Source organism: Brettanomyces bruxellensis, chromosome 8 (genome assembly GCF_011074885.1).
Source record: "Brettanomyces bruxellensis chromosome 8, complete sequence".
NCBI lineage: Eukaryota > Fungi > Ascomycota > Pichiomycetes > Pichiales > Pichiaceae > Brettanomyces > Brettanomyces bruxellensis.
This window is the reverse complement of record NC_054689.1, coordinates 830,381-854,801: the sequence shown is the minus strand read 5'-3', so window position 1 is coordinate 854,801 and position 24,421 is coordinate 830,381. Positions and strand designations below refer to the sequence as shown.

Sequence of the window (24,421 nt, the reverse complement as noted above, 5' to 3'; positions counted from 1 at the left end):
TGGTAGATGTTTAAATGTATGGTGCACAAAACAGTAAATATCACAAAAAGTATATAATAGACAACTATGTTGAACTGCAGAATATTAATTATACCTTTCCTTGTACTTCAATATGAATACAAACTGATAGAGAATGCTCTGGCAACTATTGTATGGAGATGAGATGCTTGTAAATTTGTTGGGCTGGATGTCTGAAATCTGAGTGTGGGCATTGTATGGAAGGGATGGTAATCGCGAAATTTTTTTTTCTACCTTTACTATCGTGTGCCATTCATTCTACGAAGTAGATATAGTAGGCAAACTATACGAGACATTTTTCACACATAAAGATCGCCCTTCGTTTACTATATGCTTAACGACGGAAGTACAGTACGAAAGCGACCAAAAATAGAGGGGAAAATAAGGTAAATAAAAACAATTAGAGGTTTCACATAAGCCTTATACCTGTGAATGGGAAAGGCTTTTGGAAAATAGTATATTATATTGCAATTTTAAAACTCATGAACCGATTTCTGTCAGAGGTTTAAACCCTTACAATAACTGCATTTTTCACCACTTAAGGAATAAAATTGCGTTCCTTTAAGCTTGCTTTTTTCAGCTTTGTCAGGGCTAGCATTACTAGGGGAAAATGGCAAGAAAAAGTTTCGGGAGCTGTAATGTTGACTTGATCGGCGCTAAAACCTCATTGATGCGATTTTATTTATTTTTTTATTTTATTTTATTTTATTTTTTTTGTGTTCCTTTCCCTCTGTCTCGAATAAACGGCTGTAGCTGTAGTCATTGAAAACTTTCCTAATCGGGCGTTTGTTGGATTTGGCTACCCTCCCGAATAATACAACATTGCCATTCTTTGCTTAAGGACATGCAGATGAAAGAAAACGTTCGGCACACAGACCGCACATTTGAAGGAACAATATTGAAAGACCCGAATCACCGAAATATAAAGCTGACAGATATTCCGCATTAGCAAGTGAGGAGCTAATAATTTAAGCGTAAAGAGGTAAAATATATCTATCTGTTCCCCACTCTGCGAGTTTTTACGGTTTTCAGTGAAATAAATAGTTGCAACGGATTTACACTGTTACCTTGTGCAGAATAGACAGCTTAAACCCCTCTTTTTACCCTTTTTATCAATCGGAATAAATTATATTTACATTGATATATAAGGAAACAAAAATCCAACTCTAAACTGCAGGACAGAAAATTTGAACTTTGATACCCAATTATCGTCAGAGGACGTTAAGACATTCAACCGCAACTTTATTACTATAATAATCATAATGGATAGTCTTTTATCTTCCAGTGGAATGGCTGGTCAGATCCAGACCTTGTTATCCTCTATGACCGACGGAGCTGCCAGCGGAACAGGTATTGTGAAGCTATTGAGTATTGCCAAGTCATATTTAGGTGTGAGTGATGTCCACGACATACCTAACTACTTGATTCTATCAGCAAAAGATGTTCAGCAATCGCAATTTGGATCGTATCCAGATAGCAACGACGTTGCACCAAGTGCAGTTTTTCTTGCATGCTTCTTAATTCTATTTTTTGGACATACCACATTATTTTTGGTTAACAGGTCGAGAGGCCACAAGTTCTACATGTCGTTAGCTTTTGCTTTCTACTGCTTAATGAGATGGCTTGGATTTGCTCTAAGAATTGTTTGGGCAAAGGATATCTTGAAAATGAAGGTTGGTCTTGCATCCGAGGTCTTCCTTATTATTCCAACTGTTCTTTTAGCCTCGTTCAACTTGGTTCTTGCCCAAAGACTTTTCACGTGGAAGCACCCTATTCTTGGAAATAAGAAGTTTTTCTGGCAGAGTATGTTGGCTCTTTATGCCGTTGTTATTGCAGTTGTTGTTATGTCTATCGTTGCCGGTGTTGTCCCATACCTTTACTTTTTAAGTCAGAGTCATTTCGACATGTGCCGGAATGTCATGAAGGTGACATCTGTGCTGATTGTTCTATATTCCTTATTGGCTATGATCTTGATTGGTGCAGCATACCTATTCCCAACAACTGAAAAGGACAGACAGTCACTCATCTACCAGCCTTTCTGGATCAAGTCTTTCAGACCAACATACTTCCCTAAACGTAATGCTTCCAAAGAGGGAGAGTTGCTTTTCCTTAGAAAGCATGCCGGTGATAGCAGAGAGCCATTGAGAACTGTTGTGGGTGCTGGATTGAGACTGATCGATCAAAAAGATGAGCCAGAATCAGATGAGTTGAACGAATTTGAACAGAGTGGTGAGGAAAAGTTTGCTCTTAAGCACAACCAGTCCATTATCATCATTGCAATCACCACTATTTTCGTATTCTTGGGTGCAATCTTCAGATGCATTGGCTGCTTCTTGGATACTACATATGCCAATCAAGGATGGATATTCAAGCCTGTTGTCATGTATGTTTTATGGGGTGCCTTGGAGACTATAGTGAATGTTTTCTACCTTGTTGGAAGAATCGATTTGAGATTTTACAGACCAGACTCTTTCCCTAAGGGTGCTTTGCTGGATGCATCATCTAGAAGCTCTGATGAGAGTCTGGACCACGAGAAATCTTCAAACGTCGAAACGACTGTTTAGGGTTAAACAAAACGAATCGTTTGCAGTACCAGTCACGGAAAAATAATGTTATGGATGATTTAATCTAATTTTCGCTTATCAATCTATCTATATATTCACATTTATAGTCCGACACATGTCATCCATTGAGTTTCGTGCTTTGATCCGTAGGACTTATTAATGATTATCAATATAACAAGTTTAATTTTGTCAATAATAATTTACATTAAGAAAAGGGAGATATGTACAAAGAACGGCAAAAGCACACAGATCCAAGCAGAAAACCAGTTAGGAAAGAACATGTAAAGATGTAAGCTGGCCGAATTAAGTTCGTCCCGCTTTATTGCCACCATTAAAAGTAAAAAAAAAAAAAAAAAAATAAAATGTAATTATGATGAAATTAAAAATAAAATCAACACACTTCATTCTAAGCCAATCTAATTAATTTTCACAGGCTACCTTGAGAAGACAAAAGGATCGACGATGCATACCTTTTCCTTGAGTTATTTATGGTTCTTGTATGTAGTTTTTCCAATATCAAATGGAACATATTTGTACTTGAGCATATGTTGGATTTGTCTTCTCATAGTAAGGACAAACAAAATGATGAAGTAAAGAACTAAAATTGGCCAGAAGACTGGTATATCAAAGATTGAGAAAAAGGAACAAAACAAGGCAATTAAAGTAGCAACCGTGCTCTTAAACCAAAAACGAAACTCAGGCAAACGACGTATAAACGGTTTAAATTCCTCATCATTTTCGTCCATCTTTGATGTTCCCTCTTCTATAGATTCGTTTTCATACTCTTGCTCTAAAGATGGATCAAACTTTGGTGTGAGGAACTGGAGAAACATATTAAGAAGATATATAGCCCATGTGTAGCAAACAATGTACCAACCCTCTGTAAGCAGGATTCTGGCAAGAAATAGAGCAAAAAGCACATATGTCCCTATCCAACGCTGAATCATATATGGTGTCACATAGTCTAGGTAATACCTATATGTGTTTTTAATTCTGTAAAGTAACCGCTTGACAGAGCTTCCTTCCGAAGCTTCAGCACCACTATCCATAATTATAGAACTCACAAATTGATTAGAGTAGGGTATCGATGCTACTTCTTGAAATACAAACAGGAAACGATGAAAATTAAAGTGATATATATACAGTTGTCAACAAAATAATTTCGATCGACAATTACACACCGCGTATATTTCTTTCTCAGCCAGTATTTCGCTTTCGCTTACTGTCGGGGTAGACTTTTTTCTGTTAATGTCCCAAATGAGGTAAAAAAAAAGACAGACAGTAAGAAAGAAATCAACATATGCTTGCTCAACAGTATATCTTATTTACACCTACTTGTATACGTAAGATAGTTAACTAGGGACTTGAATCATCAATCTCTTGAATGCATCAGATATTTTTTGAGCAATATGTCAACGGGTTCCAAGAGTCCCCGTTAGACCTTTTGAGTATAGTAACTGAAGCCAAATACAGCCAATTGGCAAGTCTAGACTACACTGAGGGTGTATGTCGGTTTCCAGAGAGGTGTCATATAGCGTCTGTAAATGCTTTAGCATTGGATTCAATAGACAAACGCTTTCTTTTATCAGGAGGTGGTGATTCTTCTATCAAATTGTGGGATTTGAGTTCGAAGGAAGATACATTTGCTATTGCAAAGGAAGAAAAGGCAGATAAGAACATCAAGAACAATAACAGGAACCGAAAATTGGCAAATGGACCAATATACGAGCCTGCATTTATAATTCCTGCTCACAGTGTTCACAAATTTGGCATAACCCATTTGAAATGGTGGAGAGATAATGGAATGTGGGTTTCCTCGTCTTACGATCATTCACTTAAGGTGTTTGATTCAGATACAATGCAGCCAGTACAGTCGTTTGATCTAAAATCAAGAGTGTTAAACTTTGATTTTGATCCATCTGGTTCAAGTTCTCAGGTCGCCTGTTGTCTAGACGGAGGTGTTGGAGGTGTCAAATTAGTCGATCTTAGAACTTTAGCAGATTCCCAGACTTTAGGAGGAGGTGGAAAACAGAGGGGCGGATTTGGCTACATGCTAAGCTGTGCATGGTCACCAACTGATCCAAATGTTCTTGTCAGTGGAGGTGTTGATGGATATTGCATTGGCTGGGACATTCGTGCTGCAAATGGTTGTCTTTTCAAAATGGACTACAACTTGACAACGGGAAATTATAAAAACAGTGATAGAAAGCTTCTGTTCTACCAAGATATCCCCAGAGCGCACAACGGGGGTGTGAACTCTTTGCTTTTCAACGAAACGGGAACAGATCTTATTACCCTAGGTACTGATGAAAGGATCAGGATCTGGGATTTGACAACCGCAAATAAACCTTTGAACAAATCAATTAATTTTGGACCTCTTGTGCGGAACAAATCAACGCAATTTGTACAAATGTGCCTCAGTCCAATGCTAGAGACAGAGATGCAATACCTCTGGTTTCCATCTGAGAATGGTCAAATGCTTGTTTATAGAATACAGGATGGAAAACTTGTTTGCAGACTCACTCGGAGAGGTCCTGGAATGCAGTCTTCGAAAATGCATACTGTTGTCTATGGTGGTCACAACTCTGTTAGGTATTATGCCGGATGCCATGATGGATCTATATCTGTATGGGGCTACATGAAAGATACAGATTTTGCCAATGAGCCATTACGAATTGAACGTGATGGGAATAACGATAGTGTTGATAATGCTGGTGAGGATAATGAAAACGGTGAAGAAAGCGATAATGAAGGGAAAACGATTCTTGATGAAATTCACGACGAAATGGTCGGAAAGGGGAAAAAGTGATAGTTTGAGGTAATATTAAATGATGTAACAATTTCTGTATATATAGGGTCAGAATAAAGGAAATAGGGAATCAAAAAAAAAAAATACGAAACTAGAAGAAGGAAATAAAAAACTAGAAAGAAAATGAAATCCTTGGATTGCATCGTCCAGGTATTTTCTTAAGCATACCTATTGGAGAATTTTCGTAAAAAAAAAAAAAGTCTTATCGCGCTTCATTAGCGTCCGTCCGTACCTTAAAAACCCGCGAGGGCATTTTTTTCATTAAGCTGATTTTCGCTAGCGGCAAAAAATTTTCCTGGATCCTTTAATTTCGCGACGGTTTCTCATCACTCAACTTTATCCTCCAGGTCTATTAGGTTGTTAGTGAACACAAAATTAAGGAAGGGCCACTTTTGTACTTTCAACAAACTGTTGAATACAACACTAGAGCAATTCAATTGGCATAGTGTCCGTATAAAATATCTGATTGAATTGGAATTATCCCTGCGAGAGATTTTGAAAATCTGTGACAATTTCACTGTTTCTGGATCAATCATCTTATATTCTCAACCACGAAAAAACAAGCACTACAGACCGACCCAGATCCGTCAGCTACATTTGCAAACGTTAGAAATCCATATGATATAGTTTCTTGAAAAATATGATTAAACTTCAAGTCTATATAATACCGCCACGGGTGCAGAATGCGGAATTTCGCAACTTGGAGATTCCATCCGGGGGTCCATTTCAAGGAGATATGAGCATGCAACAGGTGGCATCGAACAATCGGTCATTTATACCCGGATCAACCTTAAATGGTGCCAGCACGCCTCTGCAACAAGGGAGTATTGGCTATAAAATTGATCCGATGGGCAATATGTCTGCAATGAATCCATATGTGTCGAGAATGGGTCTGACCAGTGCTAATCCTCCTTTTGAACGTGCATCGAAGAAATTTTTACACATCACCAGTTCTTCGAATACACTGTATAATTTAGCTGCCGAGATTGAAGAACGTTTTTTGAAGATATATCCAGGGGAAAAGCCATTGGAAATAATCAAGTTGCAGGATGTGAATGAATGTGATCTGGATCCAGATTATACAGTTTCTATGGTGTTTGACACTAGCAACATTGTTCGGGTCTTGGTTGCCAACGAATTAAAGTCAAGTATGCATCACGATAGAGGAGGAAACTTGGCTAGAGACTTAAGTGACGTAATGCAGAAGTCTAGATCTCCCCCAAAGACACGACAGGGCAACAATGCTTCGTCCATATGGAATACAAGCTCAAACTTTGAGTACGAATCTAAGCCATCGACCCAAACTACAGCATCAGAGTCGGCAAAGCTAACTGTAAAGAAAAGAGACTTGACAAAGCAATCTTCTCCTCAAATAGCAAGCCCAGTACGCAAGATTGAGAAAATAAAACAGATACCTGAACCGGAAGGCGACCGTACTGTTGTTGTTGGTCCAAGAAAGCCCACAAAGTTGAGAGTTGCCTCTCCAATAATTGCACAAGGATCACCGAAGAGAATAACTTCTGGAATGCTGGATTTGGCCTCACAGCCAAATCTATCCAAGAACTACGAGGCACAGATAAGTGATGATTCAGTAAGAGAAGGGATGGATGATGGATACGAAAGTGCTTCTACTTCTCCGAAGACGAATCGCAGAAGAGTTAGTGTTCCATCTAAAATTGATATTTTGAAGTCGAAGAGGGTCAAAGAAGGCAAAATGGATGAAACTTTAGAAGAGAAATCTAAGACATCCTTACGAACTGAGAAGAAAGTGTCTAACGAAGAAGGAAATGCGGACACTACCGTGATCAGAAGATGTTTGGTATCCGAGCAGAAACCAATTAATGAGTTGGAGATATCTCCAAGAATAAAGATTCAGACGGTTTCGAGTCAAAAACCCGTTCCGACAATCTCAAAATTTGATAAGGAAGAAGAGAAGCAGAAAGATGTTTTAGGAGACAAAACACTAAATGAGCCGGAAGTGGTTGAGCAAATGCCAAATGTGACGAGTACGCCTACCAAGGCAAGTCCAAGAAAGAGAAAATTACCAACAACTGAGGGGGGGAATTCTGCCAAAAGAACAAAGAAAACAACGTCTGCTTCAAAGCCGCTAAATACGGATGTTGACAGCTCCCCAACTAAAAAGAAAGAAGAATACACTAAGGAGGGTCTTATCAAAATGGTAGATAACGGAATAAGACCTTCGCGAAAACCGAGAAAGAGAAGAAGATCCTCTCCATTCAGAAAAAGCAGATCTTCATCTCCACGTGCTGCTAGGGAGGATGAAGTGAGTCCAGATATTGATCCTTCAAATATAATTCCAAGCAGCAGGAGACGCAGAACTGAATTGCTTGAGCATTCTCCAGATGGTGTTCAGAAACCCAAACAGAATGCTAGAGACAGAAGTATTACTAGAAGAGGTCACAAAACGGCCGTGAAGTCATCGCAGACTGCTTTAGTAGACAGCCTTGCAAAAAGTGCTGCCGGGTTAAGCAATGCTCCTGTTAGTATCACATCGATGAATGTAAAAGATGGCTCCGTGTCTACTTTATCGAAAGGCAAAGAGCAAAGTGCTGGAACACATGATAATCGAAATTCTATAAATAATCATTTTACCAAAATGATGCCAGCTACTGTTAAAATAAACATGCCGGAAGACACAGCAAAATTCAGCGCTACAATATTGAAGAAGCAGGAACAAACTGTCAATAGTTTGGATTCAACAAAGATTGCCGATGAAAACGTAATGGAATTAAGATCTACAAAATACAAAGTAGGAGAGAAAGCAAAGAAAAGAAGAAAGCAGAAGAAAAGGAGAAAGCAAAGGAGGAAGCAGAAGAGAAAGCGGGAGAGAAAGTGGAAGAAAAAGTGGGAGAGAATGTAGACAAAAAGGCAGAAAAAAAAGCAAAACTCAATTCATCCCCAACGGGCTTATCAAAGGAAACAGATACAGGAAACAAAGCAGAGGGTTCGTCTGAAACAACAGCAAATCTACGCAAGTATGCTGCAGATATCATTGATGACGATAGTGGAGAATCAAGCGGATCAGATTCTAGCTCAGATTCAAGCTCTGGTTCTGGATCGAGTTCAGATTCAGATTCAGATTCAGATTCAGAGTCCGAGCAGGAGGATGAGGATGCCGCGTTTACTAAAAGACTGCGGATTGTGAATAAGCCTAAAGTGGGCTCAAGGACGAGTTCACAAATTTCGTTATCCCCTCAGCCTGAGGCTTCATCGGCAAAAGCTTCGTCATCAAAGCCACAGGTGACGGCATCTGCAAAGCCAATTGATAAAGCATCCGTGCATAAAACGAAAGCTAAATCCAAAATTGCATCTCTTCCAAAGCTTTCAGAGCTCTTAAAGAAGGGTATACCTTCAGTTAGGGAGAAAGGGCAATCTTCTAAAAGTTCGACTTACCAGAGTACAAACCTTAAAGACTCCGATTCCAATTCTGATTCCGGGTCAGACTCAGAGGGCGACTCGGATTCAGATAGTGACTCGGATTCAGATAGTGACACAGATTCAGATTCAAGCTTTGGATCTGATGCCGGACTTAGTGCAGCCAACTTTATCGACGCAAAGGAGGCTAGTAATATTATAAAAATAGGCCAGAATGGAAAGAAGAAGAAAAGTAAAAACAGAGCCTTTATGTCGCTATTGAGCGACGCCAGAAAGAAGGGTAATCGCTAGATTTTTATACCAAAAGCATTCATATTGTGTAACTATTAACTGAAATACATCAAACAATACTTTACCTCTTTTATCTAATTTATAAACGAACAAAACATCGACTGAAACTCGATCTACGCGTCTGTCGAATTGACGTGCTCAGCTTGGAGATCTCCCACAAAGTTGAGAGCTTCATTCTTGGATATCTCGGCAATTGTACTGACCTTGTTATTAAACATGACACCATAGAATTTGTCGCAAACATCCAACATTTCTTTTCTGAAGGTCGTGCATATGAACTGTGCATGTGCAGAAAGCTTATGAACAAGATTAGCAACGGCTGTACGATATTGCTCATCGAGATTTGCATCTATCTCATCGAACAAATAAAATGGTGCTGGATCGCACTTCTGAATAGCAAAAATAAGTGCTAATGCGCATAATGACTTTTGACCTCCCGAAAGTTGCTCCAACCTTAACTGTTCATCCTTCTTGGAGTTGAAGGACACCACGATAGTAACACCAACATACTGGTCAGATGATATTTCCGTGCCATCACCTTCTTCAACAATTTGCTGAGTTAACGATTCAATTGACTTATCATTTTTCTTCTGTAAAATGAGGTTTCCAACTCCAGCAGGAACAAGTTCCTGGAAAACTTCAGAGAATTTCGTGGCAACTTCTTTGAAGGTCTGAATAATAGCCTTATTTTTCCTCTTCTGAAGAACGAGCATTAATTCTTCAATAGAGGACTTACCCTTGTCAAGCTCCTTTCTTCTCGAAACAAGAGAATCCCGCTGCTTGCTAAAGTTAATATATTGTTCAAGAGCTTTTTTGTTGACGTGACTATACTGCTTAAGCTCTTTCGACACCTTTGTAAGTTCATCCAATATTGCTTTTGACTCCACACCTTCATACTTAGTGAACGCATCATCTGTAAGAAGTCCGAGGTCATTCACTTTCTTATTAAGTTCATCTCTTCTTGTTTTTAAAGTGACCTTCTTACTTAAAAGCTTATCAGTGTCTTTGCTGTAAATAGCCAATTTTTGAATCAAACTCTTCTGATTTTCGTCCGCCGTTTTTCTGCTCTTTTCCACCTCCGACATGCTTTGTTCCAATTCGTCCACTTTACTTTTAATATTTTTCTTCTCTGTATCCAATTCTTGGCTTCTTTTTTCATCATCTTCCAATTTACTTTTAAGATCACTGACACGCATGCTATGAACCTCACTGACATGTGATTTCGAAACAATCTTAGTGAGTCTAGATACTAGCGGTATTAGCATCTCTTTTATTTCAGAGTCCAATGAGGAATAGTCCATCTCAAGGCTCTGAAGTTCACCAGATATACTATCATATTGCTTTTGAACTTTAGGGATATCTGTTTGCAAAGTGCTTAACTTCTCTTCTTCAGAATCCAATAAGTCGCTACTCTCAAAATCTGTTTTCACTTCTGTTTCGTACTGATGCTTTTGTTCACTCAACAGATCAATACTAGATGTAAGCTTTTTAATTTGAGTCTCAGTAGTAGCAACCTCTTGCTTACTCATATTGAGTTGATTTTCAACTTCGGAAACCTGCGTTTCTTTGAGGTCTTTTTCTACCAAAATTGAATCATACTGCTTCCTCTTCTGATTAATATTTCCATTAATTTTCGTTATTGCAGTGTCTTTCTCCGAAATACGGTTCTTGATTTCACGCAACTTTTCATCGACTGTTGTAATGTCGGAGTCCCATTTATTGATGCTTTTGAGGCAGTCCACTCTAGATTTTGCCTGTTCCCTGAAACCTCCTGTTAAAACACCATTATTATTACATCTATCACCATCTAATGTGACTGCACTTAATCCAGTAGATTTTGAAATTTCTGCTCCCCGCTCCAAGGAAATAGCGACAACTGTATTTCCAAATACATGTTGAACAGCACTTTCCAACGAGTCATCATAAGCAATTTTTCTTATTAGAGGAACTGAATCACCACCTGGAGGATAATGCACTGTTCTTTGCTTCAGCCTATTTAGGGGTATAAATGTAACTCGGCCAGTCTTTTTAGTAGCTAGCTGCTCCATTATTAAGCTTGCGGTTCGATCTGTATCAACAATAACGTCGAATAGGGCATTACCACCAACAACTTCAACTGCAGTCTTATATTTATCACTCACATCTATCAATTCGCCAAGTGTACCATATACACCCTCAAGGCTCAAATTATCAACAATATCCTTCACGGACTTCAATCCTTTAGAGATGGAACTACTCATCATGCCGTTCAAATCCTCCTCCACCTTTGATTTTTCATCCTTATATGTCTGTAGAACACTGTTAAGTCTACTTTCTTCTCTCCATAGGGATTTCCTTTGATCAATAAGGGCGGTACACTGAACTTTCAAATCATATAACTCCTTCTCCGCTTGTGACTCAGAAATTTGAGAAGAGTCAATTTCAAGTTGCTTCTTTTCCCCCTCCAAATCAGAAATTTTCTTGTGAATGTCGGTTTCAGTGTTTTGTAAAGAAGCCAAAGAATTCTTCTTTTCTGTCAACGAATTATTTAATCTTTGAATTTCCGTTTCAAGCCAGTCATCCCTCTGTTGCTTTGTTTTAAACTGCCTCCCTCTTCCTTTTTTGGAAAGTAGTGATCTCTGTTCTGAGCGCATATTTTCCAATCTTGATGATATCTCTTGTGAGTCTTTAGTAAGCTTTTGTAATTTTGGATGTATACTATCTCTTTTTTCAGCTTTTTTCTGTAGCTTCTGCTTTGCATGCTCAAGTTTTAAAGAGTCTTCACCAGATGCTGATGCAAGTTCTAATTTGATACTCTTAAGTTCTGCCTTTTCAGCACCTATGGCAGACAACACATCTGCTATTTCTTGCTCATTGTTCTTGCTTTCAATTTCTAAAAGTTTCCTCTGAGATTTGTACTCAGTTAGTTTATCCTCGAGATTCTTGATAGAAATCTCACCATCATTAAGGTCTTCTGCAATTGCGTTGGAATTTTGCAAAATATCTGAGTAACTATTTTCAACGGAGTCAATTTGTTGAGTGAGACTTTTGATCTCTCTATCATAAAGATTGAATTCAAGTACTTTCTTGCTGGTGTTATACTTTTCGAAAACCTTCAAGTTCTCTTTTTCCATGCTGAGATCACTGAGCCTCGTGTTAATATAGCTAAGCATCTCATCAATCTGCTCTTGCTTCTTATTAGCTGCATTCATTTCTTTATTAGATTCCTTTAACTTCTTCTCAAAAACGGTTGCACCGGCCACCTCCTTCAACAAATCCAATTTTTCAGAATCTTTCGAATTTGTAATGGCTGTAATTCGGCCTTGAGGCACAATATAATATGGGTTAGATCTTGAAAAACCAGCACTTTCAAGAAAATTCATTATATCAGCTTTCAAAGAAGACTTTCCGTTCAGTGAATAATCATCTTTTTGCATTCCAATGGTTCTTCTGATTCGCACTTCATCTTTGTTAACGGGTAATCTGCGATCTTTGTTATCAAACACTATTTCTACATATGCAGACATCACGGTAGAAGATCCTTCATGTATGAGTGATTGCCTTTCTTGACGCGTCATATTTGTGTAAGCATCCGATAAAACAAATCTGATGGCGGCAAAGAAATTTGACTTTCCAGATCCATTTCGACCAACAACCACATTATGATGTGGAGAAAACGAGTTGATAACAGTTTCGTTCTTATATGATTTGAAACCTTGAATCACAATTCTTTTGATAAACATCGTTAAAAAGTGAAACAAAATAAAAATGCCTCGTTTTATTGAGTTAATTACTTGCTTCAGAGAAAGGAAAGAAGATGTTTTATAGCAGGGGATCATGGTAACAGGCATGAATATTGATTAATTATCTTGATCCTGCTTATAATGTTTCGCGTCACTTCCATTTCTTTTCGCGTCACAAAAAAAAAAAAAAAAAAAAAAAAAAAAAAAAAAAAAAAAAAAAAAAAAAAAATAACAGTCCTAACACGAAAATTTAAAATAACAAACAAACATAAATACAGTAAATTTAACTTACTATTTACCAGCTATGATATATTCTCTTCTATTCAATTTGTATATCTAATTAACCTTCACGATAGTAATGATCCTCGATAAATGGCATTTTAGTCACCTTGGCACTTCTCAATTTACCTCTAATCTGGATAAGAACTTCAGTGTCTTTCTTATGATATGGCTTTTGAATGTATGCTTGAGCCACATTATGCCCAAGAGATGGGGCAAAAGATCCAGATGTAACCTCACCAATCTGCTTACTAGGCTCAGCAACAGAAAATATCTTGTTCCCATGTCTTGGAGAAGGACCAGATGACTGCAATCCGACTCTCTTTGCCTTGACAGTCTTTGGATGTGCAATCTGTGAAAGAATCTTGGCTGCACCATTGAACGTGGCATCAGGAATTCTTCTGGACTTTGAAACAAGCCATGACAAGGATCCATCAACAGGTGTAGTGGCATCAGTCAATTCTGATCCATACAAGCACATCCCAGCTTCAAGTCTCAACGAATCTCTGGCACCCAATCCAATTGGCTTCACTTCAGGTTCTTCCATCAGGGCGTTGAAGAAGTCAACACAACTTTACTGTTTGGAATCGAAATCTCAAATCCATCTTCACCAGTGTATCCACTTCTAGCAATGTGGAACTTTTCATCGGTACCAAATCCTTTTAGATCGATAAACCGGGTGTTTCCAAAGTAGAGATCATTTAGATTTGAGCGTGTGTATTTTGCCATCACATTGCGGGCTTCGGGACCTTGAATTGCGAGAAGAACTCCCTCAAAAGTCTCATGCTTAACATCTGATCTTCCACCGTACTTTTCCAATTCAGAGGCGATAAAGCCAACATCCTTGGCTCTGCAAGCGGCATTTGTAACCATGTAGAATGAATCATCGGCATGTTTTGTCACTATGCAGTCATCGACAATTCCACCTTCGTGGTTAAGGATAACACTCAAGTGGAATTGAAATTTGTTCAAAGCCTTAAAATCTGTTGGACATAGTGTCTGTAGAAAATCCGCTGCCTTTGAACCAACAATCCTGTGCTGGAGCATATGAGAAACATCAAAAACACCACAATGCGTTCTTGTCCACTTGTGGGATTCGATGTGCGACTGACCTGAGTATATAACCGGCATTGAGTAGCCGGCAAAAGGGACCATTTTTCCCCCAAGTTTGACATGTGAGTTGTAAAGTGGAGTCCTCAATATTTTAGGGGATGCCGTAGAATAAAACCGCAAAGACCCTTTTGAGACAATTCTGGCAATTGTGGATGCTCCGAACATTTTGAAACAACTTAAGCACAAATATAGATTAGAATACACAGCCGCTGTATATTAAAGACACCTAATGCTTTTGAAAAGAAACGGAAAAGCGTTTATTACTGAAAATGAAGAATACAATCTGCTTATATATAGTCCTGTATCTGACTCCAAATGCTAGCGGGAAAATTTCAGCTGAAGTCAGACAGACTCTGGTCGCACCGCCTGACTCTTTGAGACTCTGGTAGGGACTCGGGCCGCGGCAAAAGGTACGCAGAAGTGAGAGAAAAAAAAAAAAAAAAAAAAAAAAAAACTAGATTTCTGAGATTTCTTTCGTTGAAATCTCTTATCTCCACACGTGTATGCTTCCTCTTCCAAATTGTTATCTGAAAAAAGTTTACGTTCTCTTTCACATCCCATAATCACTTATATACACAACTGTGATTTTTAAAAACATATTTAAGCTCCCAAAAGTACCAATCCTGTCTAAAGTAGTTGTACAAAAACTAACGGGGTAAAATTTCAACTTAGCCTTTTACCCAAATCTATTGTGCTTCTATGCGTGATGTAAAAAGATAGCCAAAGTAACGCTGCAGTGCTGAATGAGGCAAGAACTAATGATGGAAAATAAACCAAACCTTCCCCATCACCACCCCCAAATTTTTCGGCAATAAAACCCATGATTGGCGGAATTACAGCTGCACCCGATCCTCCTAAACCGGCTATCAATGAAACACCCGAGGTAGTATATCTCATTGGAAGGGTTGTAAGAGCAATAACAATCGTGGTCGAAAATAGTGGCCCCACAAAAAAGCCCATGCAGAATATACAGACCGTTTGAATGACAACATTGCTTTGCAGAGCCCAGAATCCTGTACAGAAACCTGCAACCAAGCCGCAGTAAAGAACAATGGCATGCATTTCTTTACCCTCAAAGAACTTTCCGGTAACAAATCCTAAAACAAACCGACCCATGGTCATAAAAGACCAATATCCGCTGGTGATATAGGAGGAGTACTTTTCTGACATGTGCTTGATATTGAAGACATAATTGAATAGCCAGATACCAACACTCAACTCACTACCAATATAAACAAATAAAGCCAAAGAATAAAAGAGGACATACTTATTGTGAAACGTTTCCCATGTAGTGGTTTCTGCCTTCTCATCCCCGGTGGCCTTTCTCTCCAAATTGGAAACATATCTAAATTTCCAGCAGGTTTCGTTTCGGAAAGTGGAAGCCACAATAACTATATTGATCAAACCAACAGTATCAATAATGAAATAAAAGTGTGCCCAAGGAAATCCTTTCCCAATAAGGTATATCACCGATATTGGACTTGTGAGGCATCCTAGTCCGTAGCAAGCATGCATAACGCCAAGCAATTGGTTGGAATGCTTCAAGTTTCCAACAAATATATTCGCACAGCAATCTGCCAATCCAGATCCAAACCCATTTATAAGAGATGCGGCTATAAGGCATGGATATGGGGACTTAAGTCCGTATATAGACGCACCTATGACAAGAAAAAACATACCTGCAATATAAACTCTGAATAATCCGTAGTTATAGATCAAGAAATGATTTAAAAAACTTGCCGGCATGTAACCAAGTGTTCCAACCAAAAATAAGTATGAAACTTTAATCCTATCTATGCCGTAATCAGCTAAAACATGCTCCATCACAGCTCCAAGTGTTTGATCCATAAGTCCAAGCATGAAAAGTTCAAGGCAAGCAGTAAAAAATTGGACCCTCAATTTGGAGGAAATACCAATATCCTTTGTTTCCAGAACAACCTTGTGCCCTTCAAAAACTTTCTCTAGTGGTTTCCCTGTAGAAACTGCCAATTCATCAAATTCCAAATCATCCACAGGTGATTCTATTTCAAACTCCCGTACTGGAGCCTCTCTCTTTCCAGATTCTGGTGTTGATCTGTCTGTAGATGAATGTCCAGCATTCGCACTTACAGAATCATCATGAAAGCTTGTCAAAGCAATGCTCATTTCATCAAGATCATCGTCATTTCTCAAATCACTGTACTGAGTCATCTCAGTAAGTCAAAATTTCAAATAGGTTACGAATTGATTTTGTGCAATACCGATTATTCCCTTCCCACAGATTGAATGCTCCTTATCAAAAACCTGAAAAGCAAGCTGAAGAAACTAAATGAAACTATATCTTGAGGGTAAGTGTTCAATGTTTGTAGTGATATGATATATGGAAAAAAATAATTACTGGAAGTTCCTTCTTTTCTTTAATATTTGAATTTGATATAATATAATTTTTTTTTTTTTTTTTTTTTTTTCTTTTGTGGGGGTAAACTGTTTTCCGGCTGCTTAAATTTTCGCTCTCATATTTGCAACAATATAATTTAACGACAATCTTCGGAACTGACACCCATATTCTAGAATTGGCTTATCACAGTCTGAGAGAACCTGCGGAAAATACAATGTCTTGTTCTCAACACTTTCTAGGCGGTCCATAATGGATGATATCCTGTAACAATAGAAATATAATTTTTAATATATATCGCGAAAACCGTTTCATTGTGTGGTGATCAGGCAAATTAGCTGCATGTCTATTTGGTGTTATATCCGGTTGAATTTTCTATCGGAAATGGTAAATTCCGTATTATAAATTTCATATTTCTATATTTTATTAATATACATTTATGTTCTCTTATAACCCTTGGACTTCATCTTTGACAAACTTTTTAGTGAACTAAAGAGTAATTCCGGGACGCCATAAAATCCCAACGTACTTAACTGCTCCAATAAGAAAACCCGAAACTTATCGTATGCGTCAGGACCATACTCTTGAATGATCCAATTTCCATCGCGGGACAACTTGTCAAAGGTATGTTGATTCAACGGAGTTGTGAGACTTATTCCAGTACTCTTCTCCAACTCCCTCTTATGAATAATTCCGTAAATAAGCGAAGAAAAGGCAGGCGAATAAAACAAATTGAATGTCTGCTTTGCACTCTCCACATATGATATATCACTATCTGAAATAAATGTATGCGACGAAAGTCTAAGAAGACGACTAACAAATTCGCGAGGCATCATAAAACCCTTTCCAGTGGATTTTGGACCACCGTCGAAAGATTTGTTTCTCCAGATGATATTGCACATGTCCATGACATATGAGTTATGCAAATTCTTTAATGATTGAAGATTAACGACGCTCAACTCACGGTTTATATCATTTTCCACTCGTATACCGGAAGATCTATTGAGGATATATGTCGAGCCGTATTGTGAGAAATATAATTTACAATAATCGACATGGCGACAAAAACTGTCAACGAGAAGTGGATTATTCGAAAATACCATGCAATATGCAATTGAGGGTGGTAACACTAAATTGTTAATGAAAATGAAATCTTTTGGCATATGTTGCATCAAATGTAGAACCCACAATATGCTAAATGCAGTATCAATATCAAACTTACGCTGGAATGATCGAACAACAGTATTAATAACAAACTGTATACAACGATTAATCGATTGAAACACATCATTTATATCCAAATTATCGGAAGTATGAAATTGAATCATCCAGCATTGCAGCATCTTACAAAGCGAAGTTACTATCTCAGAGATACGTTGCCCATCTTCAATTGAATCAAAAATTGATATCAAGAACGGCTCAATTTCACCCCATTTTTTAAAACTTAAAAACTCGATCAGCTTCAAATTAGTAACTGTTGGACATGGATCTGAAAATATTCTCTGCTCGATTGATTTTGATAGTGTTAATGTAAATTTCGCCATTTCAAGAAAGTTATTTTCAAATTCAGCATTCCGATCTTTCGAACCGAACATCTTAATAGACGTATCTAAATTGTTCTCATCAAATATCAGTAGTACCTTTAATAAAGTGAGAATTAGTGGTGAGCCATCGGTTGAACTTGCATCACTTGTATCTTCATAAAACTTTCTCCCACTGAAAAATGTCATAAGTTCATAAATATTGCACTGCATACTCTTCTGTCCGAGTAGCTTACAAAAATCATCAAAAGTAGTAAAATTTAAGTTGAATATTGGCTTGTACTCTGCTGCCTGTTTAATGAAACTGCTTGATGTTTTTTGTCTTTTTGCTGGGGGAAGCATTAATGCATTTGCAATAGAAGTAAAACGGTCATAAGCATCGCCAATTATGCTGCAGTGCTGATCAAAGGTAAGAAACTGACGTATTTCAGGATCAGAAGCATCCTTTCCAACATCATTATAGTACAAAACTGCTGCATTCTTTATATCTCCTAGTATATCCTTTCCAAGTAGAGAAGCATTTACTAACAACTGCTTCTTGTCTGACAGCCTTCGGGAAGTTAAATTGTGAAATGCATAATAAATTGAAAGGCTGTATTCATCTTGATGGGCGGTTAAATATCGATCAAAAAGTAATGCCAAAGGCAATACACTGTCATCTTTCTTAAGATATTTGCTGAGTATACATATTTTATACTCATTTATAAAATGTCCTGTATCAAATTTTTGATCTATACTGGATTTTCCAATCTCCAAAAGGTATGTCAACAAGGTGGCTATATCCTTTCTTATATATCCTATAGATAGCAAGTTGAAAATTATCGGTAGTAGTAAAAGAAATCTCCTGTCCCAGTCAAAGTTACATATATTCTCTATAAGCCAAAATGAGAGTCTCTGCTGGATTTTGCGGTTTGTCGTAACTTTACCATTCGAATATAGTGGTGCCCTAAAGCAGTTTAGAACTTTTAAGACAGTATCAAAATCTACCAGATCAAAGCATCGTAAGATATTTAATAGTTTTGTTTTGTGGGAAGTTTTGAATTGTGCAACATTTGTTTTATCTTTTATGATATCAATTAGTATATTCAACTGTCCAATATTTAAACCTTTCTTTGGTATTACTGCGGTTAGTTCCTTAATGATTTTCTCAAGTTCTTGCTCAAAAAGTGATTCTTCATTGTATGATTTTAGACGCTTTATGCGTGAATCAATAAACTTGTAGTACTTTTGCCTTTTTCTTTTCGCCGATTCTTCGATTGACATGTTCGAATAGAGTTAATGGCTCAAAGGAATAACATCATTTAATAAAAAGAAAATGTAGGTCTAAGGTATAGTATTTATTTGTCTATTCATTGTTTACTGTTGAAATTTATTTTATTTTATTTTATTTTATTTTTTCGTGTCTGTATATTTAATATTTATTTATATATTTACATGGACACATACCACTGTAATCGTATTTATAACATGAAATAGTATGTTGTCGAACGAGAGCATTTCCAGGATTGCAGATTTAGAAACTGAGAATGATATTGAATAATATTGCAGAGAAGGATAGCCTCGGCTAGCCTCTTTATTTACTACAATTTTCTGTGTGCCATTTCGTTTGAATATTTGATAAACTCCTGTTTCACGTTAAAGTTATTTATGTCACAAATATCATAGATAACTCCCTCAGTTCTATCCCTGATAATGCCTTCAACTTGTTCAGCATTTGACCATTTGGTTTTTAAGGCCTCAACTGTATCATTTTTTTCAACGCGTGCTCTTTCTATATCCCTCATAGCATATGGATCCACTCTTAAAAGCTCATTTTGCTTCTCCTCTGACAAGTTATTCAGCGGATCATCTTTCACTTCTTGCGACATTTTTTGGACCTCATTCGAGCAATACTTAATAGCATCGAGTCGTTTGTACCACTGGGGAAAAATGAGTTCTCTAATTAATGGTAGACAAGGTGACTCCGATTGATGATCTGGCATCTTAAAAGACAGTATGGATTTCTTAGATTTCGATTCATGGTGATTTATAAACGCGTTAAGTTGGATCCTAATTGAATCATCAACGTTCAGCCTTGATAGCTTCAAGAAATTTGTCAAAGATCTAGCATCATCAAGACATATCTGTCTTTCGTATTTCGGGGGCTCGGGAATAGTCTTCTCAGGATCAATGGATAAATCAGAGCCATATGAATCTTCTGTTTGATCTTTTGTAACAGGCATTAATTTATTTTCTTTATTATCCCCTTTTGTTTGCTCCTCCGCGTTCCTAGACCACATTTAGCTATCGTGGATTGTAGCTTTGGGATGTCGATATATTTATAGGTTAAGTAACGTCCGGTAATTCTAAAAAGCAATAACGAAATGCACTATATACATAAAATTTGCTTTTCGTTATTTATTCTAAAAATGTATTGAGTTCAAATATGAAATGGCTCGTTATGACTGTAAAGTACCTTCTGGATACATTTATACATTTGAAATGGCCGGGAATTATCATACGCTCGATTTTCATATATTTCTTCGCTTTCCTAATTTTTTTTTTTTTGTTATCAGTTGCCATTCTTGATGACGTACTCTCGTGACTTCAGTCAGCTGATCTGGAAAATATTACATCTGTCAGAAGTATACGTGCACAACATATTGCAGTATTTTACAAATTATTCAGCCCATCTTCCACCACGATATCGAATATTAAATTCACATGGATATGAAACCGGATATTCGTTTCCATTGATCTTCATCCTTCAATAATGTTACTGAACTGGCAATATTCCTTCTAGCTCTTTCCATATAGTGAACTTGAATGCGTTGAAGCCGCGAACATAGGCCAAGAAAAAAATGGGGGAGAAAGAAATTTAAATAGATAGGCAATGATATCTGGCAGAAATATTTCAGGATTTATTTAATAACTTGTCCGCACCACATACAGTCTCTTCATTTAATCGGCATAAATAGGCAAGCTCTGTGAATAACATCATGGCGGAAACGTTTGAGTCCTTGCGTGAACAAGGTAATAGAAAGTTTAGACAGGAGAACTACACTGGATCTTTAATATGTTATACTCGATGTATAGATTTACAGCCGAGCGCCTTTGCGTTGTATTGCAACAGAGCCGCGGCTTTAATCAAGTTGGATTCGATGGATGAAGCAGAGGACGATCTTAGAAAATCATTAATCATCAATCCAGAATATGTTCCAAGTCTTTTGCGGCTTGGATTTCTAATGCTCTACAAAGGTAACGTTGTGGAATCGTTGAAGAACTACGTGCAAGCAGTTAGAGTGTCTTCTCGACATCCCCACCAGTTGGACAGGTTTAAAAGCAGACTTAAAGAAGCTGTCAGGTTGACTGAATCCCGGGCTAGGCAGCAGGGCTATTCCCAGGATTATATTGATGGAATTATCGCGGATGATGTTCGTATTACGCTTGATGGTTATTCGTCCATTCGGCATGAAACGGGAGGTAATTCCGATATCCCTGCTGTCTACAGAAGTGTGAACCCAACGACATCATTTGCTGAGGATGGAAACACACAAGGGAGAAACATTGCTGGAAATGGTGCAGGAATTGCCGCTGAATTTCCGTTATTTCAACAAACTACCACTGGTGGTAATGAAAACGGAGCAAATGCAAACCCGAGGATTGTTCAGGGACCTAATGGCTTCAGTGCTTCCTTCACAGTTGGCCCTAATCAGGCTAATGGCTTGATGGGCCTGATTAGTAGAATTACTGGACAACCTTTGGATAACAATGCAGATCAGCCAAATCACCCTACAACACCCCAGGCATCAACACAGAATAATGTTTCAGAGGCCGATTCAACACATCCGGTTGCAAGTGCACAGAATGCACCTGATCCAGATGTTGGAATTCCGGATGTTCAGGCCGGAGATTATAGTGGGTCAAGTAACACAACGGCACGCAGCAATATTCCTAATTTTGCACAGCAGATCAATAACACCGCTCAGGCTTTTATTCAGGGCCGTGCTAATAATGGGCAACCTTTGAACGGAGCAGATATGGCAAGAGGTTTAGCAACAACAATCGCCAGTCAAATTGGACATGCACTGTCCAATCAGGCACAAAATCATACTGCACAGGTAAATGCAAGTGGTAATCCGAATGATATGAGTTCACAGTTGCGAGGAATTGCCCAGGCAGCTGCAACTGCTTTTCTGGGATCAATGACACCTAATAATGGTAATAATGCAGGAGCAAATGCTGCAACCACTGCTAATACTTCTTCAAATGCTGCAAACAATGCTACTTCTACAAATGCTGCTACTTCTGCAAATGCTGCTGCTTCTGCAAATGCTGCTACTTCTATGAACGCTATTACTTCTGCGAACACTTCTACCTCTGCGAACACTCCTAATATTTCTACAAATACGTTTTCAAGCACTACTGGCAATGATACAGATGCAAATCCGGCTGCTCCACAAAATGTTCCCCAGAATATTTCTGCACGTCCAACTAATGGACACAATGCTGGGGGAAACACTTCAGCCTCTTCAGCACATAATGAAAATGCATATAACACATCTGATCTTGAATCGGCCATGGACCTTGACTTAGATTGAATGCACATGCAAATGTTAATTAATGCTCTTTATATTTTAAAACGTGATCTTTGCTTGTTGTGGAATGTAGTGACCACTGTATAAATGCATGGCATATTGAATTTGTAGAGAATATGCATGTCTACGTTCAAATACAAAGAAAAATCTCAATAATTATGCATTCTCTGAAATCGCACACAGAAACATGTATAAGTGATGAAATGAATTAAATAAAATAACAAAGATTCAAATACTAAGATACTTCCAGCAACAGTTATCAAACGATAGTTCCAATTAAATAACCACAAAAGTAATAAATAAGGTGTAACGGTCGTACACACTTTCGATGTACCCCGAGAAAAAAGAGTATAGCTTATCCACGATGGATCACTACACATCTTGCCAGGCCACAAAAAGAGGCAACCGCTGCATACATGACAAAATCATTCAAATGATCTCCTAATATCCAGACGTCCAACATCGAGGCTGAGAGTTATCTTTCAGTATGAAAAAAATGATTGTCACAAGACATAGGCCAGCCAATTTGCTTACTCTTCTTCTTCTGCAGTTTCATCCTTCTTTCCAAACACCTTATGGAAGTTCTGGAAATCACCGTTTCTCCGGAACTGAACAAATAGAGCAATGCATGGAATAATGAAACCCAAAGAGAAGAAAATTATGTGTGGAACTGCGTATGGAACTCTTCTATTATGAACCTTGAATGGTATATTTGAATAGATACCATCTTTGAAATGGTAATGTGGAGTAGCCCTGATTGCAGATGAGGACATGAATCTCTTGGTCTGAAATTGCATTAATCTTCCGAACATTGTGACGAACAAATTGCTTTTCAGTATATGATATGTATTTATGGTCAACGAGCCGTGTATTATATGATAACACTTAATTACAATGTTGGTTCAAGAAAAGCGTAAACCAGGTTGGCAGCGAGAAAATATATTAAAGAAATTTAAGGTTTCGAAAATAAAAAAAAATAAAAAAAAATACAAATTGAAATAAAATAAAATCACATCAGGGAATTGCGAGTCTGGTAAGTTACGTGCTATAATATAATGCACACCATTTAAATAGAGGACTCGAATAACGAGAAAATGATATCTGACTGTTTACAATTTAAAAGAATGATTTGATGATTGCCATGTTTATAAAGCACCATCAAGCCTCTTAGCTGTATTTTTATGCTGCTTACCGAAAAGTCCTTTTTATGCTACATTTTGTCTGGCCTGCTACATGAACCAAAATCTTTATTTGTGTTTCAACCATGCTTAAGGCTTCGGTCACACCTACCTGTAATGCTTATCCACATATTATACTTTCTTTCATCTTTAAAAATGATCATCCTGCATACTGGGGTGGGATGAATGAATGTATCGTATCATCTTAAAAAAAAAAAAAAAAAAAAAAAAAAAAAAAAAAAAAAATTCTCCAATATGGTGGGGGCATCTTCGTATTCTTGGTTACCTGATTGGCCGCTTGAGTTTTTCCTAATATGCGTAAAAAATCACGCAAACCTGCTGTATACGCAATTTCAAATATAACATTATCAAGGATTGCCATTTCATGTTTTTAAAATGAAATAGCTTAATATTTGGCAATTCATCATAGATTTATTCAAACATAATACTTATTGTTTAATACCAATTGCTCTACGTGTAGGTGCTCTATTCGTTAGAAAAGAATCAAGCATTCTTTAAACTTCAAAGTGGCAACCAAAACATCTCTACACCAATCACA

At 37.7% G+C, this 24,421-nt stretch overlaps 11 protein-coding genes across 11 annotated transcripts; 4 read left to right on the top strand and 7 right to left on the bottom strand.

The window, feature by feature from the left end:
* Positions 1-1,280: 1,280 nt before the first annotated feature.
* On the top strand, positions 1,281-2,582 carry BRETT_000571 (uncharacterized protein; the record flags this gene model as incomplete). The annotated part of the gene is made up of 1 exon (XM_041279136.1): positions 1,281-2,582. One exon carries the CDS (start codon positions 1,281-1,283, stop codon positions 2,580-2,582), a length of 1,302 nt encoding a protein of 433 aa, XP_041137350.1.
* Positions 2,583-3,064: 482 nt separating this feature from the next.
* Positions 3,065-3,631, bottom strand: RER1 (retention in endoplasmic reticulum protein 1; the record flags this gene model as incomplete). Its single annotated transcript, XM_041279135.1, has 1 exon — positions 3,065-3,631. The coding sequence occupies one exon, from the start codon at positions 3,629-3,631 to the stop codon at positions 3,065-3,067; it is 567 nt and encodes a 188-aa protein (XP_041137349.1).
* A 335-nt stretch (positions 3,632-3,966) lies between these two features.
* Positions 3,967-5,391, top strand: BRETT_000569 (uncharacterized protein; the record flags this gene model as incomplete). The annotated part of the gene is made up of 1 exon (XM_041279134.1): positions 3,967-5,391. The coding sequence occupies one exon, from the start codon at positions 3,967-3,969 to the stop codon at positions 5,389-5,391; it is 1,425 nt and encodes a 474-aa protein (XP_041137348.1).
* Positions 5,392-6,031: 640 nt separating this feature from the next.
* Positions 6,032-9,078, top strand: BRETT_000568 (uncharacterized protein; the record flags this gene model as incomplete). Its single annotated transcript, XM_041279133.1, has 2 exons — positions 6,032-8,161; positions 8,185-9,078. 2 exons carry the CDS (start codon positions 6,032-6,034, stop codon positions 9,076-9,078), a joined length of 3,024 nt encoding a protein of 1,007 aa, XP_041137347.1.
* Positions 9,079-9,191: 113 nt separating this feature from the next.
* On the bottom strand, positions 9,192-12,800 carry BRETT_000567 (uncharacterized protein; the record flags this gene model as incomplete). The annotated part of the gene is made up of 1 exon (XM_041279132.1): positions 9,192-12,800. The coding sequence occupies one exon, from the start codon at positions 12,798-12,800 to the stop codon at positions 9,192-9,194; it is 3,609 nt and encodes a 1,202-aa protein (XP_041137346.1).
* A 340-nt stretch (positions 12,801-13,140) lies between these two features.
* BRETT_000566 (uncharacterized protein) lies at positions 13,141-14,357 on the bottom strand (the record flags this gene model as incomplete). The annotated part of the gene is made up of 2 exons (XM_041279131.1): positions 13,141-13,619; positions 13,658-14,357. 2 exons carry the CDS (start codon positions 14,355-14,357, stop codon positions 13,141-13,143), a joined length of 1,179 nt encoding a protein of 392 aa, XP_041137345.1.
* Positions 14,358-14,855: 498 nt separating this feature from the next.
* BRETT_000565 (uncharacterized protein) lies at positions 14,856-16,382 on the bottom strand (the record flags this gene model as incomplete). The annotated part of the gene is made up of 1 exon (XM_041279130.1): positions 14,856-16,382. One exon carries the CDS (start codon positions 16,380-16,382, stop codon positions 14,856-14,858), a length of 1,527 nt encoding a protein of 508 aa, XP_041137344.1.
* Positions 16,383-17,003: 621 nt separating this feature from the next.
* Positions 17,004-19,370, bottom strand: BRETT_000564 (uncharacterized protein; the record flags this gene model as incomplete). Its single annotated transcript, XM_041279129.1, has 1 exon — positions 17,004-19,370. One exon carries the CDS (start codon positions 19,368-19,370, stop codon positions 17,004-17,006), a length of 2,367 nt encoding a protein of 788 aa, XP_041137343.1.
* Positions 19,371-19,687: 317 nt separating this feature from the next.
* Positions 19,688-20,329, bottom strand: BRETT_000563 (uncharacterized protein; the record flags this gene model as incomplete). The annotated part of the gene is made up of 1 exon (XM_041279128.1): positions 19,688-20,329. The coding sequence occupies one exon, from the start codon at positions 20,327-20,329 to the stop codon at positions 19,688-19,690; it is 642 nt and encodes a 213-aa protein (XP_041137342.1).
* A 756-nt stretch (positions 20,330-21,085) lies between these two features.
* BRETT_000562 (uncharacterized protein) lies at positions 21,086-22,687 on the top strand (the record flags this gene model as incomplete). Its single annotated transcript, XM_041279127.1, has 1 exon — positions 21,086-22,687. The coding sequence occupies one exon, from the start codon at positions 21,086-21,088 to the stop codon at positions 22,685-22,687; it is 1,602 nt and encodes a 533-aa protein (XP_041137341.1).
* A 527-nt stretch (positions 22,688-23,214) lies between these two features.
* Positions 23,215-23,496, bottom strand: BRETT_000561 (uncharacterized protein; the record flags this gene model as incomplete). Its single annotated transcript, XM_041279126.1, has 1 exon — positions 23,215-23,496. The coding sequence occupies one exon, from the start codon at positions 23,494-23,496 to the stop codon at positions 23,215-23,217; it is 282 nt and encodes a 93-aa protein (XP_041137340.1).
* Positions 23,497-24,421: the final 925 nt, after the last annotated feature.